This window comes from Achroia grisella, unplaced genomic scaffold, assembly GCF_030625045.1.
Source record: "Achroia grisella isolate CSIRO2021 unplaced genomic scaffold, CSIRO_AGI_Agris_v1 utg204, whole genome shotgun sequence".
NCBI lineage: Eukaryota > Metazoa > Arthropoda > Insecta > Lepidoptera > Pyralidae > Achroia > Achroia grisella.
This window is the reverse complement of record NW_026712703.1, coordinates 3,785,338-3,805,174: the sequence shown is the minus strand read 5'-3', so window position 1 is coordinate 3,805,174 and position 19,837 is coordinate 3,785,338. Positions and strand designations below refer to the sequence as shown.

Below are 19,837 nucleotides of genomic sequence, written 5' to 3'. Positions count from 1 at the left end.
GACTTTTTTGTTGACCTTATTTTGATACATCTCAAAGCACTAGACAACACGCATTTTCATTAAACAGTATTGTATTTTTTTATTTCTTTAACTTTAATGCACAAAAAAATTTGTACATGTGTCGGACTTAATATTTTGCCGCGTTATTTACCAGGCAACCATGAGTGGTGCAGAGAAAGATTATTGGCGGTGCACTAATATAAATAAGAAATGTCAAAAAAAGATTTATAAAGATAATAAAGATAAGCAAAATATACATTTCTATAAAAAAATAACAGTATACATACATAAATATATATGTAAATATAACCCATAAATGTATAAATATTATATATAAGTAAATACATAATGATCCGATAATCAAATTATAAGTACAGTCTCAAATTGAAAGTAAGAAAAACAGAAAATATAGAGAGAACTATATGGATATAACAGAAAGATGTGAAAAAAGGAGAAGGACAGTAAAAAAGTTACAAATTTAAATAATGTTCCCGCAATTTCTGTTTAAATGAATTTATTACATTATTATATATATTAGGCATACGACTAGCCTTATGACTGTTACTTTTTTTTAATCTATACATCTATACATGTAAATAAAATTGGAGTTTCTGTTTGTAATATTGAAATAACCGTTCTTTACTACTTGCATATGAATATAAATACGGTACATACACCAAAATAACATATTTTACAAGTTTTGTCTGTCTGTCTGTCTGTTTGTTCCGGCTAATCTCTGAAATAGCTGGACCGATTTTGACGGGACTTTTTTTGGCAAGTAGCTGATGTAATAAGGAGTAACTTACGCTACTGTCATTTTAGAAAAATAAAATAAAATTTCACGCGGACGAAGTCGCTGGGGCCAACTAGTCTATAGATATACCGAGATTTAATGTTTAAGTTGCTATTATGTTGTTGACAAAATTTTACTGTAATGTTACTATTACGTTATCCTACACAATTTGTATTATTTTGGATGAATAAATAAATAAATAAATAATAATCTATACATCTATACATTTAATAAAAATTGGAGTGTCTGTTTGTAATATAGAAAAAACCGTTTTTTACTACATGCATATGAATATATATAAGGTACATATACCAAAATAACAATTTTTATAATTTTTGTCTGTCTGTCTGTCGGTCTGTTTGTTCCGGCTAATCTCTGAAATGGCTGGACCGATTTTGACGGTACTTTTTTTGGCAGGTAGCTGATTTATAAGGAGTAACTTAGGCTACTTTTATTTTAGAAAAATAAAGTTAATTCCACGTGGACGAAGTCGCGGGAACAGCTTGTTTTTAATAAAAACTGTTTATTTGATAAAAAAACATCTTTTTTGTGGTACTTGAGAATGTTGAAGCCTGTTGTTTGTAATATTGAAATAACCGTTTTTTACTACTTGCATATGAATATAAATACGGTACATACACCAAAATAACATATTTTACAATTTTTGTCCGTCGGTCTGTTTGTTCCGGCTAATCTCTGAAATGGCTGGACCGATTTTGACGGGACTTTTTTTGGCAGGTAGCTGATGTAATAAGGAGTAACTTAGGCTACTTTTATTTTAGAAAAATAAAGTTAAAAACCACGTGGACGAAGTCGCGGGAACAGCTAGTGTATAATATATTAGAGATACCTACGTGTTTTTTTAATGATGACTAGCTGTACACGGGATTTCGTCCGTGTTGAATTTAACTTTATTTTTCTAAAATATAAGAAGTTAAATTCCACGTGGACGAAGTCGGGTGTACAGCTAGTTGTCGGTAGTCTAGCGATTTAGCTAGCACACTGCTTTGATTCCTGCTTGGTGGTCGAGGGTTCGATTCCTCGCACGCTGCAAACATTTGTATTCATGAGTATGATTGTTTGTAACGGTCTGGGTGTTTTCTATGTATAGATAATATATATGTATTTACGAAAAAAAATATTTGTATTTATATCAGTACCCATAACATAATCTTCAGCTAGCTTAACTTGGGTCTAGATGAAGCTGTGTGAATTGTCCTGAGATTACTATTATTACTATAATAAATCTTTTCAAATCAGCCGATGTTTATTTTTGCCATAATACGTGCTGTTACCATGTGATAATATTACGTACGTACTTATTAAACTATTAACTTATTATTAAATTGTTTGTAACGGTCTGGGTGTTTTCTATGTATAGATAATATATATGTATTTACGAAAAAAATCTTTGTATTTATATCAGTACCCATAACATAATCTTCAGCTAGCTTAACTTGGGTCTAGATGAAGCTGTATGAATTGTCCTGAGATTACTATTATTATTAATTGGTACACAGGTAAACTACTAACCATGTCATATTGGTGTTGTTTGTTATGGTGAAAAAACTAGTAGGTATATATATAAGTTACACGTACAATTTCAAAGACTTATTTCTTGAAAACTACTGGCTATTCTGAAATAAAACTTTAGTGTTTGTATATGTAATGTTTGCATATAAAATATGATTAAAGGTTACCAGTGTATTTACACTTTTACTGAACAAACAGAGTTGTTTAATACTGAAAATATTGTGTGGAAGGCATCAATTACTTTCAGTGCATGTATAGCTTTTCTCTTTTCCTAATTATTATTATTATTAAGTTTAAAGTGGTTGAATTTTACGTAAGGGGTTTTTATACATTATTTCTAATTTACCATTTATTTTAAGTTTTTTAAACTCTATTCATCGAGACCTATCTAATGAGTCCAAACACGATATTTCTGCTGTAAGTTTTCGAAGAGTATGTTCATCATCTGATAATACTGGTGCCAGCATGAAGTCAAGGTTAACAGATAACTAATTACTTTTATTTCGTCAAAATCTTTAGATTACGTATAATAAATTCATAATATCGCTACCTATTCAAATCAAAACAAGTATTAGGTACTTCATGTACTAGTATATAAAATCATCAACACACAAGTAAATGATTTTTAAATATATTCAGAGCCAAAAAATCTTTGTGCATTTAAAAAAAATGCCGATACGGATTCACTATTGCAGGAAATTGTTGAAAAAATATATATCGAGTATAAGTATCTACTACTATCGACGAATACATTTGGCAACAACGCATGGTCTCGGCCGGAACGGCAACATCGCATATTAGAATACAAAGATAGTGATAGAAAGAGAGAGACAGTGGATCAGCAATATCTACGGATCGTGGCTGGATCAACTAAGTGTGCAAGTGTATATAAATATATATATATATATACATTTGTCTTTAATTCAAAGGAAATATAAATAATGAACGCATCACATTTAAAACAGTATAAATAGTTAATAATTTAATAATAAGTTAATAGTTTAATAAGTACGTACGTAATATTATCACATGGTAACAGCACGTATTATGGCAAAAATAAACATCGGCTGATTTGAAAAGATTTATTATAGTAATAATAGTAATCTCAGGACAATTCACACAGCTTCATCTAGACCCAAGTTAAGCTAGCTGAAGATTATGTTATGGGTACTGATATAAATACAAAGATTTTTTTTCGTAAATACATATATATTATCTATACATAGAAAACACCCAGACCGTTACAAACAATCATACTCATGAATACAAATGTTTGCAGCGTGCGAGGAATCGAACCCTCGACCACCAAGCAGGAATCAAAGCAGTGTGCTAGCTAAATCGCTAGACTACCGACAACTAGCTGTACACCCGACTTCGTCCACGTGGAATTTAACTTCTTATATTTTAGAAAAATAAAGTTAAATTCAACACGGACGAAATCCCGTGTACAGCTAGTCATCAATAAAAAAACACGTAGGTATCTCTAATATATTATACACTAGCTGTTCCCGCGACTTCGTCCACGTGGTTTTTAACTTTATTTTTCTAAAATAAAAGTAGCCTAAGTTACTCCTTATTACATCAGCTACCTGCCAAAAAAAGTCCCGTCAAAATCGGTCCAGCCATTTCAGAGATTAGCCGGAACAAACAGACAGACAGACAAAAATGGTAAAATATGTTATTTTGGTGTATGTACCGTATTTATATTCATATGCAAGTAGTAAAAAACGGTTATTTCAATATTACAAACAACAGGCTTCAACATTCTCAAGTACCACAAAAAAGATGTTTTTATTAAAAACAAGGTGTTCCCGCGACTTCGTCCGCGTGGAATTTAACTTTATTTTTCTAAAATAAAAGTAACCTAAGTTACTCCTTATAAATCAGCTACCTGCCAAAAAAAAGTACCGTCAAAATCGGTCCAGCCATTTCAGAGATTAGCCGGAACAAACAGACCGACAGACAGACAGACTAAAATTATAAAAATAGTTATTTTGGTATATGTACCTTATACATATTCATATGCATGTAGTAAACATTACAGTAAAATTTTGTCAATAACATAATAGCAACTTAAACATTAAATCTCGGTATATCTATAGACTAGCTGGCCCCAGCGACTTCGTCCGCGTGAAATTTTATTTTATTTTTCTAAAATAACAGTAGCGTAAGTTACTCCTTATTACATCAGCTACTTGCCAAAAAAAGTCCCGGAGGAGAGTCATGACGCCCCCATGACTCCCATGACCTCCATGACGCTCCCCCCTGGATCCGCCGTTGCGTCTTCTCTTTATTCGCTCAGTAACGTTGTTACAAAAGAAAAGATTCCCGTCCAAAAAATAACAAGTATTGAGGTTTGATCTGGAGTCACGTTACTCCAGACTGATTTCTATAAATATTTAGATTAGATAGACTATTATTCTTGAAATACTAGCTAGACATTATTAAGTTACTGTAGCCATAATGTAGTAGCCCAAACGTGCCAATGAGGAAGCCCTTGGCAAATGCTGCACCCTGATTGGCCCGTTTGAATTGGATCAAGAAGTGCTCGTATGCCAAAAAGGTGGATTTGTATAAAATCGTGTATAAATCACTTAATTATTATTATTACTCGTCGTGACAGTTGTGGCTCAAAACGGAGCAACATTTACATATGGTCATCTGGCATTAGATCAACAAAAGGCCTCCGGATCAACAAGTGAAAAAGGATCAACAAAAAACTACCTATACGGCACGTCTGAGCCACAAAGTGCCCAAGGGGATATTTATATATATATATATATATATATATATATATATATATATATATATATATATATATATATATATTATATAGAATAGTGTACCTGCTTGCGTTGTCCTGCGTGTACCGTTAGCGCAAACGTATATTTCTTTAAATTTTACTAAATACAGTCAATTTACTGTTACGTGGCATATGGAGTTACCTAGTATCTATTTAGTCGCTAATAATATTTGAAGTGTTTGCCCACTGTAACATATCATATCATTTTTATAATGTTTTTTTCACAGAGGTAGAGCTTGTACGATCAGTCCTTGTGGGTACCTCTATCTAACGTATTACAAACGCCAAGCCGCTTAAATGTGAGATAAGTTTTGTTGAAGGTTGATACAAAGCTATGAAATTATAGGATATGGATACATAATATTTTAAATTCTTAGGGGAGGTGGCATCATATTTTTATGTCAATATAATTCAACCCGACATAATACTAAAGTTTAATTAATTATTACGATAATTAAATGCCATTTTTTTAATATTCCAGATGGCTGTTCTCCGAATTCTGCTGCTGATACTATTGTTCGGTTTGATACAGTCAAGTATACTCATAACTACAAAAAATAGATGCCCCAAGGGCATGTCCCCAAAGAAAATCGGAAATACTGTTGTGTGTATTGAGGATGATTATGATTGAAAACAGATAACTCTCTTATTTGTGGTACGAGTATCTGAGTCTATATGTCCAATTAGATGATCATATTTATATAATAAAAAGAGAAGTAATATTGTAGACAGAGCATTCAAAATAGTAGTTACATGTAATTTATATATAATAACTATCTAGTCTCTTTGAAGCATATATTATTTATGAATAATAGAATAGGGTATTTAGATTATATTTTACTGCTAATTTATTAATAAAAACGAATGTTTTTTAATTATATTTGTACTCTTTTCAACCTCTAAACTACCTCTCATATAATAGTTATAATATAATAATCCTGTCATAAAATAATTTATAGTATTATAATCGAAATTATTTTATTATAGATGCCTGTTGCAAACTATTTTTATACCTTTTTTATTGTTTGATTTTTTATAATATTATATTGTTTTTATATGACATAAGTCAATTTAATACAAAAATATTATAAAAAATATAGACAATAAAAAGGTATATAAAATAGTTTCCAACAATGCCTATTATTATACTGTGCCAAGATAATAATACTATTTTTAAAAAATACTTAATATCTATAATATCTACATTATCTAAAACAAATCGTATTAAAATAATAGTGTTGTAACAGGCGGACAACTGGATGGACTAAGTTACACGGTTAGTTGTAGGTAGGTACTAACTATAATTATAAAGGTAGGTAAATATTTTATGATAATTCCAAGATTATGTTTCGCTAAAAAATACTGCATCTTGTAGCAATTAGAATCATTATAATAATTTAATAATACATCTCAATACAACATTTTATTCTTACTTTAAAAGATACGAGCAAACACAGAGAAGTCCGATTTCTTGCTAAGAATATTTAATTAGGAGTAATGTGCTTGGATTTTATTTAAATCAAGTATTATCTATATTATTACGAATTTATGGAGAACGTAAAGATTACCATTCTAGACGACTATTATGTTAATTTTCTATTAACATATAAATTTGATTCTTTTACGAAATACAATTATAACTTACCTACCCAGATACCTTCCTTATAACCTTAACAAGTTGCTCCAGTCTGAAAGGACCGTTTAATAGGCAGGAGACGTATAATATATTGTGCAAGGAGCGGCTCATCTATAATTATCGGATTTCTAAATTCATGGCTTGCACTTGATATCCCCCAGTTTTTTCTGTTATTATACGGAAAAGCATGCTTCTCTATACTAACCTCTGCACATAAAAACGCCTGAACCGGTCTTAAAAAAAATTTATCACGAAGCCGTTTTCATTTCGAATATATCCGTCTATATAAACTATTTTTTATCTCACAAAGCACACGAAATTGCGGATCAAAACTATTTATCTATAAACACGGAAACACCTCGTCTTCTTTCCTGTCCGGTATTGTCAGGCAGGAGTTGGTCTTCAGCCGATCCATAAGTCCTTTTGCGAGTTTGGAGTGCTATCTACACTCGTGGCATATCGTTTGGTGAAGCTTTAAAGCCCAGCTGCGGCCAACAGCAATAGAAACAGTTCGAAAAATAGGTTTACGTATTCATACTAGCACAGTTAGTCACTCACGACGCTAATGCGGAAATAGGCGTTTAAACTAACCAAATCTTCTGTTAGTTTCATACATTTATAGAGATTAACCATTAAGTTATTGTGTAAACTGGAATAGAGAAATATAACTTGAATTTGACTACATGATTTTGTGCATAACAATACTTAATATCTTACGGTGATGTAATGCTCTGTACCTATACATGATTATTATTACAGGCCGTATAGTTATCAATAATAATAGAGTAAAGTTAGTTACAATATAGTATTATTTTCTTATCTGTGGTATAATCAAGTATATTATAATTATTTTATGGATGGATAAAAGACAACATAATTATATAGAGTTACTCCTAAGGAGCCAGGGCGAAAATAGTATATACATAGTATTATACATACACACGAAATTGAACGTTTTTGCCAATAAGCAACTGTGAAAGTTCTTTTTAAACCTACGAACATTGACTTATACATGACTTGATTCTGTACTTACAATGACATAACGCTATAAATTTCTAGGATCTTTATTGAAGTCAGAAATGGTATCCAAAGCTTTGATTTATATAATACTACTTAGAATATATTATACCAAGAAATATCAATGTTTTACCAATGTAAATAAAAATAAAAGCATAATATTAATAGCAGTCAACTTATTATGCAATTATTACGAACTGACTGTTATTGCTTGATAGACCAAGGGTTTATATCATAACACATTTCATAGGGACAATTTAAGGATACATTAAGATTTAATTGAATTTATATAGCTATCCAACATTAGACTTTAGAAATTGTATATTGAATGGTAAATATATAAATATTGCAAATTAATTCTTATCATTACATTTGTATTGATTACACCATAACTCTACATTGCCTATAAACTATATTTTTTTAAAACATTATTTTTAGGTCGTTATTATTAGGCACATTTGTTGGATAATAAAAAGTGTAATAGTTAAATTTGTGTTTTTTTTTCAAGTAACCTATGTCTCATATGCGACGATATATTGATAAAATGAGAAATAAATTGTATTTAGGTACTGCGATATATCCACTGAATATCTCCATCAGTTATTGCTATTATCGTATTATATTGCCTAGTAATTGTTTATATACAATTCCTTAGAACTCAATAGAAGTAGGTCTATATGTAATAAATACTTACATCGCTTAAATAAATTTTATTACCGAAATTATAAACATTATATTACATTTTCTAAGTAGCAATTATGAAACCAACTACAAATGTGTATAATGTACATACTATTAATAAATATATTTTTACTTACATAATATACCGAGATATACATATGTACATGGCATATGACAATGTCTCTCTACATTGTCTTTGACTAGAGTCGTCTGTGTGCTACCTGTCTCACCTATTTCAGCCGCCAAGCAACTTGCATTGCGTAGTTTATTTCGGTTGTCAGTGAAAATACAGGCTACGAAGGATTATCATCTTAATCTTACTGAATGGCAATGGTTTTAGGGTACCGTGGTGATGACATGATATCTGTGATGCTGTTTACTAGATAGACGAGGCGCTGTTATTACTTGCTATCAGGTGTGAAATCAATTTATTTGTCCTTTCAGTAAAAAAAACTATATTTTATGCACTTACCAGGAATATAAATAAGTATACACAACACTACAACTATATACAACTTCATAGTACACGATATTGAACTCATTATTTCCCGTGATACAAAGTCATTCAAACTTATTAGAGACAAATGCACAATTTGCACGGTCCATTTTTCGCTAAGTGTTATTATACCATGCGCAGCGCACCACTAAATCGTTACATTTGAACACGTATTATTAGATAATGACTGAACAGTTAAACAAGAAGTTGCTATACCGATTGTACCAGTACTAGCAAGGGAACAATTTGTTCGGGGGAGTAAAGAACCAATTGCGTAATTCGACACGGACTGTTCTACATGGGCTGCACTACAGCTGAACAAACACACCACTCATAGAATGTCTTAGTCGTTGGGATAACAACGTAAAGTGATTACAAAAAGAAACACATTCATATTATAACCTCATGAATAAACTCGCGACACTGACTTTTGTAGATAAGTATAATTATTGTTAGGAAAGTGTCTCATTGATAAGTCTTATCAAGTAATTACGGATCACAATTACAGGATGCGTGACTGACTGCATTTTATGCCTGCAATGAGCGTTATGGCGCAGCTACTGAAATTGTCCAAGTTGCAGCATCATTTGCCGTGTCCCCACCTCATCGCCGCGACCTTGTCGTGTATTATTATGGGTTTACAGACAACAATTTACAATAGACTGACAAGCCAACGACGAACGATAGTGAAACGGACCGATAATAATAACGCTGAATTCCCAATACGTGTGTGTCGCAACTACCGAGTATGCGGGTACCACCTATGGAAATTCAAAATGATGTTGTACTGACTATTTACTGCGAACTAGCATATCATTATACCTACCTGCACATAACTAGCATTTTTATAACATCCGTCATATGTACACATGTACATATAAAAACATGTAATTTGTTACAGCGGATAAAAGTTGCCGTTAAATTACAAGTTGTCAATAAGTTATTATGCTTACATTGTACAAAATTATTGATGGTGATAGTGCGGAAGTTGTTTTTGTGTATATCGAACAAAGGACATCCATCTTTCGAACAATTATGAGATTAACTTGGACAATAAACTTTGTCACTTTTAAATAATCATCAAATAGTGGTGAAAATCAATAAATGATATCCCGTAAAATGGCACACAAAAATATTTTAATAATTAGGTACTAACAATATTTCTGAACTGAACGGTTTGTATCGCTAAAACCGAAAATCCGAAATATTAATTAAAATTCTTATTATTTTATGTAATTAGTATTAAGTAGTAGGGGGATACTAGATACTAGGTACTCGTATTAAATTAATCTAGTTCATACTAAAACAAATAACACAACTTACACTTAATACTTATTTTCACACAATTCCGTATAAAGTGCGTTGGCGAATTAGCGTTTTTTTTCTTTTACGGGTTTATTAGTCACACAAACATTCGTAACTGCGATTATTATATTGTTACTGAGGTAGATATTGTACAAAATCTTTTGCATGAATGGGTACCCTGTTTCACCTAACTCTGCTTTCAAGCCCCTTGCATTGGTATTACGTTACGATCTATGGTATTGATTACATCATTACAGGATATATTAGATTATGGAGTCAAAACACCATAGTCCTTCGGAATTGCAACTGACGAAAGGTATGTATCAGTGAAATTTTAGAATACCTGTAATGTCTAGAAAATACGGGAGCACAATAATAAACACCTGTAGGTCGAAACTCAAGTTTATTTCCAACTACCTACGAATAACTGGTTTACAGATTACCTACATTACAATACCCAAGCATGACTGCTTTCGATTATATTTTTAAAGTTTACAAAGATTCTATATACCTAATTTTTTGACGACCTCGGTGGTCTAGCGGTCTAGCACACCGCTTTACGTCCGATGGTCGCGGGTTCGATTCCTCGCACGGCACAAACATTTGTATTCATGAGTACGATTGTTTGTATCGGTCTGGGTATTTCCTATGTATAATATGTATGTATTTACGAAAAAAAAAATTATCTATGTATTTATATCAGTAATCTAGTACCCATAACACAAGCTTTATGTAGCTTAACTTGGGTCTAGATGGCGCTGTGTGAATTGTCCTGAGATTATTATTATTATTATATTAATTTAAAATCTAAATCTGTTCCAAGTAGTGTAGATCTTATTAAAACAGCCTGTAGATGCTTACTGATATTCGTACATTTACAAAACAGTCTAATGTTACATTAAACAAAACTAATTGATTATATTAAACTTGTGCTGACTATTTGTCTTGTTTTGACCTATAAAGGCAATTTGTTATGTTAATTTGATAACATCAATTCTATTGTTATGTAAATAGTACGCCGCGCCGGCCAAACACGAGCCTCGTCGCGTGCATCGTTGTGTCAAATGTATTAGTTAATTATTGAAATAGGTACCTATATTTTATGATACAGTCAACACGCAGATTCAGTTAGTGGAAATCTATAATTTTATATCAAGTTACAAAAACCTATATAGCGAAAGACATTATTTATTTATTTATTTATTTATGTCATACTAAGTGAGCTTTACAGTATGCCCACTTAGGAAGATAATATACAAATACACACAATTATAAACACTAATTACACAAGGAAATAAAAGCGCAAAACAATATAATAATAATAATAATACCTAATCTTAATTTAACATACTACCTAAATAATCTACTGCCATCCTACGAAACTCCAGCAAATTACAAGTAAATATGTCTAGATCTGGAAAGCGACTAACTACACCGTTGAGTAGACTCAATGCCAGAGAAATAGGAGCCTATTTGGCCAGCTCTGTTTTTCTTCACGGAACATCAAACCAAGTTTCGTCTTCTTGCTTGTACGTAATTATTGGGCGCTCTTATGGACACTGATGTTAATACCGCTTGGTTACATTTTTCACCTCTCATGACTTTGACTACATATTCCATTAATGCAATCTTCCGTCTTACTTCGAGTGTGTCATATCCCACCATCCCCAACAAAAACATAGTAGGATATGTGACTCTATAACCATACTGCCTTTGATATACACATCGTATAAACTTTTTTTGGAGTTTCTCCACCATGAGTATATATTTTGACTCATGTGGGTTCTAGATAATTGCGTTACTTTCTATTCTATTTACTGCGTATGAAGACTTTATATAGTATTTTAATACTAAGTATGTTGTCTAATTATGAAGCCATTGTACAAATAACTACATATTTGTAACAACTAAGTATAAGTATATTATCATACTTCAGATAAAAACAATATTCATAACCTAGGAAAACTCACACATCGCCTTCTAGTCTCAAACTAACCAGAGCTTGTACTAGGGATACTAAACAACTGATAGTCCCCCTGGAAACCATTTTAGATTATTCCTGGTGATTGGGACAACAGACCTGATTTCATGCTGATACTATTATCAACCAATGGTGCAAAGCTAGATCATACTTTAAGTGCAGGCGGGAGCACTAGTCAATTAACACCCATAATTCCATAATCAATGACATTAAAGATTCTCATGAATACAAATGTACCTAACGTGCGAGAATCCAATCCGCAACCATCTGAATAATGCGACTTGCTAGACAGCTGGACCACCGACATCATCAATATATTTTTGTATATTGCAAGAAAGTGTATAATACTATTATACTATTTACATTATGTTAACACAAAAAAAAATCTCTTGAGGTAGGTATAATATATCTCTTATGTGTTACATAGATATACCATATTGATGTTATGGAAGCCACATATTTAACGCTGTGAACTATATAACTGAAAGACTGAATGGATTTTAAAGAAATTTGATATTAAGATAGATTGTATTTTTAATTGAGTTTACCAACACAGGAAATATATTTTAATTTTTATCACAAAAAATAAGAAGATGAAGTCACAAATACCTAACAGCTAACTAATATAAAATAACAGGATAAGAGGCATGACATGTTAGTCCTTTGAACGAATGAAATCGTATGACTGAGTATGGTATCGCGGGTATCACATGATAACGTTATGTCACACCAAAAGAATATTATGTGTACATATTTATATGTTATTGATGTGTGTATAAAAAAGCAATAACTGAAAACAGCACATAAAAGAAATCATTGGTATGCATAAAGCATTTATTAATTTAATAGTTGTTTGGAATAGCAGACAACCTTCAAAATAACAGAATATTTATAAGCATATATCTACTTTGTTATATTTTTAACATAATATAACATATACTAACAAAATTATTCAAAAAAGCCTGTATGATAAAAGGAAAATTAGCTAACAAAACTATAATTAACTCTAAACTTAAATCTGCATTCTCGAAATTTTAATATAAACTAGTAAGTAAGTTTTATATATAACGCGCTAAATAAATATTTTGTATTAGTACAGAATATATTATTTACTTAACATTAATACAATACTTTCTTTTTAATAATATAATTGGAATTGCATACAATATGACGGTCCACCGATGCTACCGTGTGGAAACATATATACATGAACATCCCTATGACATCACGTTATCATGTGACGTATGAAACATTCATTACGGAAACTGTATCAGTTGTATATCTATGGCAGAAGCGGAAGTATGGATTTCACCTACTTATATGGCATACTAATTTATTAAACTAAAGTTCCTTGTAAAAAACCAATAGATAATTTACAGCACTTTTATTTATGAATCGATTATGTAGTTTATTATTATATCAAATATACTGACTTCGACCTTCTACATTCTTTCTATAGTCTATAAAATAATACAAACTCATTACACAAATCATAAGTAAATTTATTAATTATATAGTTACTTGGTCGTCGACTACAAGGTCGTGTTGTTCGTAATTCATTTAAGAATATTTATTTCCTTATTATAATAGGCAGTTTTACTAAACCAACTTTATTCCTTAAATCCAAAAAATGTGAACATCATGCATTTTTGGAATGATACGTAAAACTGTAATGGGTTCGAGATACCGTTATCGGTAGGAGAGCAATGTGCTAACAAGTTGCATTAACATCACACATACATAAATGTTTTGCATTTAACTACCTGTACCTACGTAATATTTTTTAAATAATTAGTACGTTTCCGTGAAATTTTCAAGGCAAATACTACAGTCTATATCAATAAATATTGTTATAATAACATCTAATCAAACCCGAGACAAATTTCCTAAATTTATTATAATACAGCTCTTGTAGGAATTTTCCTTTGCGTGAAGTTTAAATAGGCGATCTTTGTATGGTATTGTAATATTATGATTTTGACCTATGATTTTAGTTACAATTTCGTTAATATACGTGACATAAATAAATAAAATAATATATCTAAAATTTTAGGATACTCTCACTAAAAAAATTAACGGAGGCTTAAAAAATATATATATAAAATATTAAAGTACTCACAACAAAAGAAATTTAGGTTTTAATCAAAACTGAAACAGATGTTACGCATAAATTTGGTTTCATCCGTAAGACCTAGATTTAATCACAGTTTGTTGTAACTTGTATAGGCACTGTGGAAAGATAATCATACCTGCTGCGAACTCCCCCCTCCTTTTTACCGCCACGTTAAAAAGGAGGGAGAAAATACTAATTAAAAAAGGTTTAGATAAGGATAATGATCGCTATCGATTGGCATTAAATAGCAATTGAAAAAAACATACCATATCCATTAATTTAATGTTCGACGCAAACCACCCTTTTTTTCACCCTTGTAACCAATGTTTTCCAACTTCCCGATTACCTATTAGTCCCGAGATTATTTGATAGTGCGACCTTTTATCTTTTTTTAGATCGCTTATTTTACAGCAGTCCTATTCTATTCTCTAGTCAGTTTTAGGCTTGTATACGCTTGTTCCTATTCCACATATATTCCTGGCAACGCGTATACCTGACTGTTCCAGATTAGTGTAAGCACGAAAATTATAAGCGAGATGTGATATTGTTTTTGAAAGTTCAGGGGCAGTGACTGGGCATTGTGCAAAAACAAGTTTTCATGTTATTATAATATTAATATTCTTTGTAGAATGCTCAGTAGTCAAACGGATACGAGTCGGGAAGGTCAATTCGAGTTGGCACCTTCTGCTAATTAAAATTGAGTGGTGAGTGTGTTATAACGTTTAAATTATTTAAGTATATATATGTTACTTGATTACCTACCACAATAAATTGACGAATTAAGGATTAAGATCGGCCAATATTACTCTGTGAACTATAGATAAAAATAAGTAGTCCTTACCAAGAAAACAAGCATCTTATAAAACAAATATTAAATGTATGTATTTGTTTGCATACTACGTAAACAATGTTTTATTTGGTAATATATACAAATTACGACTATTTAAATAATGAAACTAGATATGTGTATGTTATGGGTAAAAATATGGCAATAGAGTGAAAACATATGGATAAAAATAATTTAAAAGGAAGTTATTGTGTCTTCATAATTAGAGGTTATCAATAAATCTTATCGCCAACACTTATCCCAGAAGGGGTAGTCAGAGGCATTCTCAATATTCTGCGTCAGCATAAATGCAACTATCGACAAGCCCACATTTAGGGTGTATCAGCACACGTATATTTAAATCCAACGTGGCAGGGGCCGAACTTACGGTTTTTTCTTGGATAAAAGTTTGATATCGGTGTTTCTTTCACCGGAATGTCAAGCATAATTATAATTAGACTTTTTTTTAATCGTCCCTTTCATAATATAATTTTATGAACCTGTTTTTAAACATTGACTTTGTAAGAATAATATTTTAACATACAAATATTAAAAATTTTACTTTTCTGTGGGTATGTACATGAATCTTTCATAAGGGAAAAATGTGTGTAATGTAGTATAGAAGGCAAAACAATTACTGCTGGAATAATTATCTGTGCATTTGGGCACGTTAATGCTAGAAAACTTATTAGCTTTACTTAAAATGAAGTGTTTGTTTTATCTCAATTGGTTTACAACCAAACAAATTATGCGAATATGAACTCGCGGGTTTCGTCAGTGAGTAAACAAATAAACAATAAAGATATAATAACTCAAGAAACATAGATAATGTGAGAATTATAAGCCCAGCTGCACTCATGTCAGTATAATAATAATAATATTGAAAAGTTTGCAAAAAGAGATATACCTAATAACGGTAAGACAAAGAAAAACGAGTATAAAAGGAAAAAGTGAAATGACTAAGCTGATTTAATTAAGGAGGATACATTGCTAGCAAATCCAGATAATAAACCCCATTATCTACCACAATGTACTTAATAGTACTCGAGTACTAAGATATACGTTTTAAAATATTATAATATTTGTTACGCAATTGCGCAAATACTTAGATATAACTCGTATTAGAAAGTGACGTCTGCGAGCTCTAAAAACACACTAACATTAACTAATTTTTAGAGCATTGTGTTGGATATAATAATGTGACCTATTATTGCAAATAGGGATGTTTCATTCAAACCTATACCGTCAGAACAGGGGCAGGATGTATAGATACCTAGATCCTATAGGTATTTGAATTTAATAATTTATAGATAAGCTAGTTAAGACCTCTGATAACTACGAAGTATACGCGTGGCAATAAGTAGTAATCTAGTATTTATTAGTAGTAAATAATAAAGTATAGGAGTAAATTAAAGAAAATATACACTTCTGAGCTTAATTTTATCAATTCGACCGTATTATTGACGAGTTTCGTGTCCTAGCAGTTTATCACACCGCTTTACTTCCGATGGTTCGATTCCTCGCACGGTGCAAACATTCATATTTATAAGTATGGTTGTTTGTATCGGACTAGATGTTTTCCATGTATATGACGTATGTATTTACAAAAAAACACTCTAAGTATTTACATCAGTTGTTTAGTACCTATATCTCATACTACCCATAACATAAGGTCTATTTACCGTCTGGTCTGGGACAAGATTATTTATTATTATATATATTTTCTTTCAGATGGCGATCCTGAGAGTTCTATTCCTGTTAATGACAATATTATTAAGTTTGGTGGCTAGTGGTCAGTTGAAAAATGTGGATCCTGTAAAATGTCCCATCGACAAGATACCAATAAAACTGGGCACAGCAAGTGTGTGCGTACCTAAAAATTACACATTACCAGCAGAGGAGACGCGGCGCTGAAGACAAAGTACCCTATTACAGGCGTAAATGAAACAAACTGTGATTAGATAATTAAATTCTCAGTAGGTCTACGACTAACAATATTGAAAATTCAGTTAAGGTACTTACGTCGGTTACTAATTGTTTTTAATTAGTATATATTTTTAGATATAAAATGTATACCTAAAATATGCCTAATATAAGTATCTATATCGATATTACAATCATATTTAACATAACTTGAAAATTGCTACACTAAACAGTGATGCAATTCACTATAGGCAATAGAGACACCTCATAATTAATCTCAATAAAAAAGTTATGAGGAAATGTATGTAAATGTTATAAATTATACAATAAGCTCATAAATCTATATCATTGCCTAATTTTATAAATGAGATTAATTAATTATTAATTTTGTAACTACATTATGTATGGAAAATTTGGTCATCAACTACGCTGGTAGAAATAATATAATAAGGCACATTAAATAATCATTTACATATAGATATATAGAAATTATTGCAATTATAAATTTTAATGAATAACCTTATCATTTTTGATAAGAAACTATTATTTTGTTTGATTTCCCCGACTAATACCTACCTTAAGCAATATATTTTTTGAGAGTCTATAACACGTGTGTACGGAACTATATGTTGTAGGAAGATCAAGGATGAGAGCAATCGCGGGTTAGGAACCGTTACTTTGATAATTTTTTAAACTACAACTACGATCATACGACCCACTGTAATAATATTATTAATAAAAAATTAAAGGTTCCTTTTAATCTAATAGCACAATATGTATGTATGTAGATGTGTCTCAATGGGTAATACCTTCAACATCGGAATACGAGTAGGTCTGATTATGGTAAAAAAAAATGGTTTCAATGACAAGTAAGTACGTATATTTTTTGTGAATTACAATAATAAATCAAATTTGTAACATTTACAAACTTCAAGGGAAATATCCTTCAATATCCTTCTAATTCATTCATCAAGGATCAAGGATCTAATATACAACTTAATTAAATACAGAAAAATTAAGTTCCATATGTGTGATGCATAGAACAATGTTTTACTAACTGGGTCGACAATCCGTTCTCATTCCTCAGGGATGAGAATCCCCTGAGGAATGGCAACAAGTAAAAAAGACAATAGAAATAGAAATAGAAATAGAAATAGAAATAATCTTTATTCAAATAAACTCATTACAAGCACTTTTGAATAGTCATATTTTGATTCTACCACTCATTCGGAATGCAGATTCATCACAAGAAGAATGAGCAAGAAACTTGTGTGTTGCTCTTTTTGATAGATGTTTTTTTTATATAAATAATTACAGTGTAACAAGTAAGAGGCATGCGACAATCAACATAGAAATCGCTACGCACTCATTATTAGTGTAATCAGATAATATTGTCAGTGCTATGTATTTAAAATTTTTCTACAAAAACATTATTATCGTTAACGAATTCTTCAATTTTATAGTAAGCTTTTTTGCAAAGGAAGTGTTTTATTTGACATTTAAATCTTTTTTCTGGCAGATTTATAACAGACTCTGGTATTTTATTGTAAAACCTTACGCAATTGCCATAAAACGAATTACTAACTTTAGCCAAACGACATTTAGGTAAAATCAGTTTGTTATTGTTACGTAAGCTTTTATTAGTGCAATCACTAACTCTTTTGAAACTGTCTATATTCTTCCTGGCATACATGATGTTTTCATAAATATATTGAGAAGCAACGGTGAGGATATTTGATTCCTTAAAGCACTCTCGCAAAGACTCCCTGGAACCCATGCTATAAATGGAGCGAATGGCCCTCTTTTGTAAAATAAATATTGTATTTATATCAGCTGCTTTGCCCCATAACAAAATACCATACGACATAATGCTATGGAAATAGCTAAAGTACACAAGTTTAGCCGTTGCCACGTCTGTTAATTGTCTAATTCTTCTTACCGCATAAGCGGCAGAACTAAGTCGACTCGCTAATTTAGTAATATGAGCACCCCATTGCAACTTGGAATCTAATGTGATACCTAGAAATACAGTATCATCCACAAAATTAATAGGTTTATTGTCCAACATGATTTTTGAATCTACCGGCCTTACATTGGGGAGAGTAAATTTGATACATTTAGTTTTATTTGCATTTAGTAACATATTATTAGCCGTAAACCATTTTAAAACATAAGAAAGAGCACCGTTTACTTCGTCAAAATCATCAATATGTCGATTGACTTTGAATACTAATGAAGTATCATCAGCAAACAGAACTATGTCAGCTATCTTTTCTACCATATAAGGAAGATCATTTATGTAAACTAAAAATAAGAAAGGACCTAAAATAGAGCCCTGAGGAACACCCATTTTAATACTAGTCCCTTCAGACTTTACACCATTTATTTCGACAACTTGCATTCTATTATTTAGATAGGATTTCATCATGCTTTGTGCTTCATATCTAATACCGTAATGTTCAAGTTTGAGCAAAAGTGTTTCATGTTCAACGCAATCAAATGCTTTTGAAAGATCGCAAAATACACCGACTGCATCCTGAGACCTCTCCCAAGAATCAAATATATATTTAATGAGAGCTACACCGGCATCAGTAGTTGATTTACCGGCCGTGAAACCAAATTGTCGACTGTGAAGCAGTTTATTTACTTTAAAGTGTTGTAGCATTTGATTGAGCATAATTTTTTCAAACACTTTACTCAATACTGGTAAGATAGATATAGGCCTATAAT

General features: G+C 31.2%; 1 protein-coding gene and 1 long non-coding RNA gene across 2 annotated transcripts in view; one reads left to right on the top strand and one right to left on the bottom strand.

Moving 5' to 3' along the window:
- LOC131841983 (uncharacterized) overlaps positions 1-9,441 on the bottom strand; it is a 45,761-nt gene extending 36,320 nt beyond the window's left edge. Inside the window, exon 1 of the mRNA XM_059190410.1 lies at positions 8,936-9,441. Coding sequence (XP_059046393.1) covers positions 8,936-9,005 — 70 coding nt within the window. The 5' untranslated portion in view covers positions 9,006-9,441. The remainder of the gene's footprint in view (positions 1-8,935) is intronic.
- Positions 9,442-10,398: 957 nt separating this feature from the next.
- LOC131842057 (uncharacterized) lies at positions 10,399-17,650 on the top strand. Its single transcript, XR_009357477.1, has 3 exons — positions 10,399-10,580; positions 14,987-15,062; positions 16,916-17,650. It is a non-coding gene; the product is annotated as an uncharacterized LOC131842057 (long non-coding RNA).
- The last annotated feature ends 2,187 nt before the right edge of the window (positions 17,651-19,837 follow it).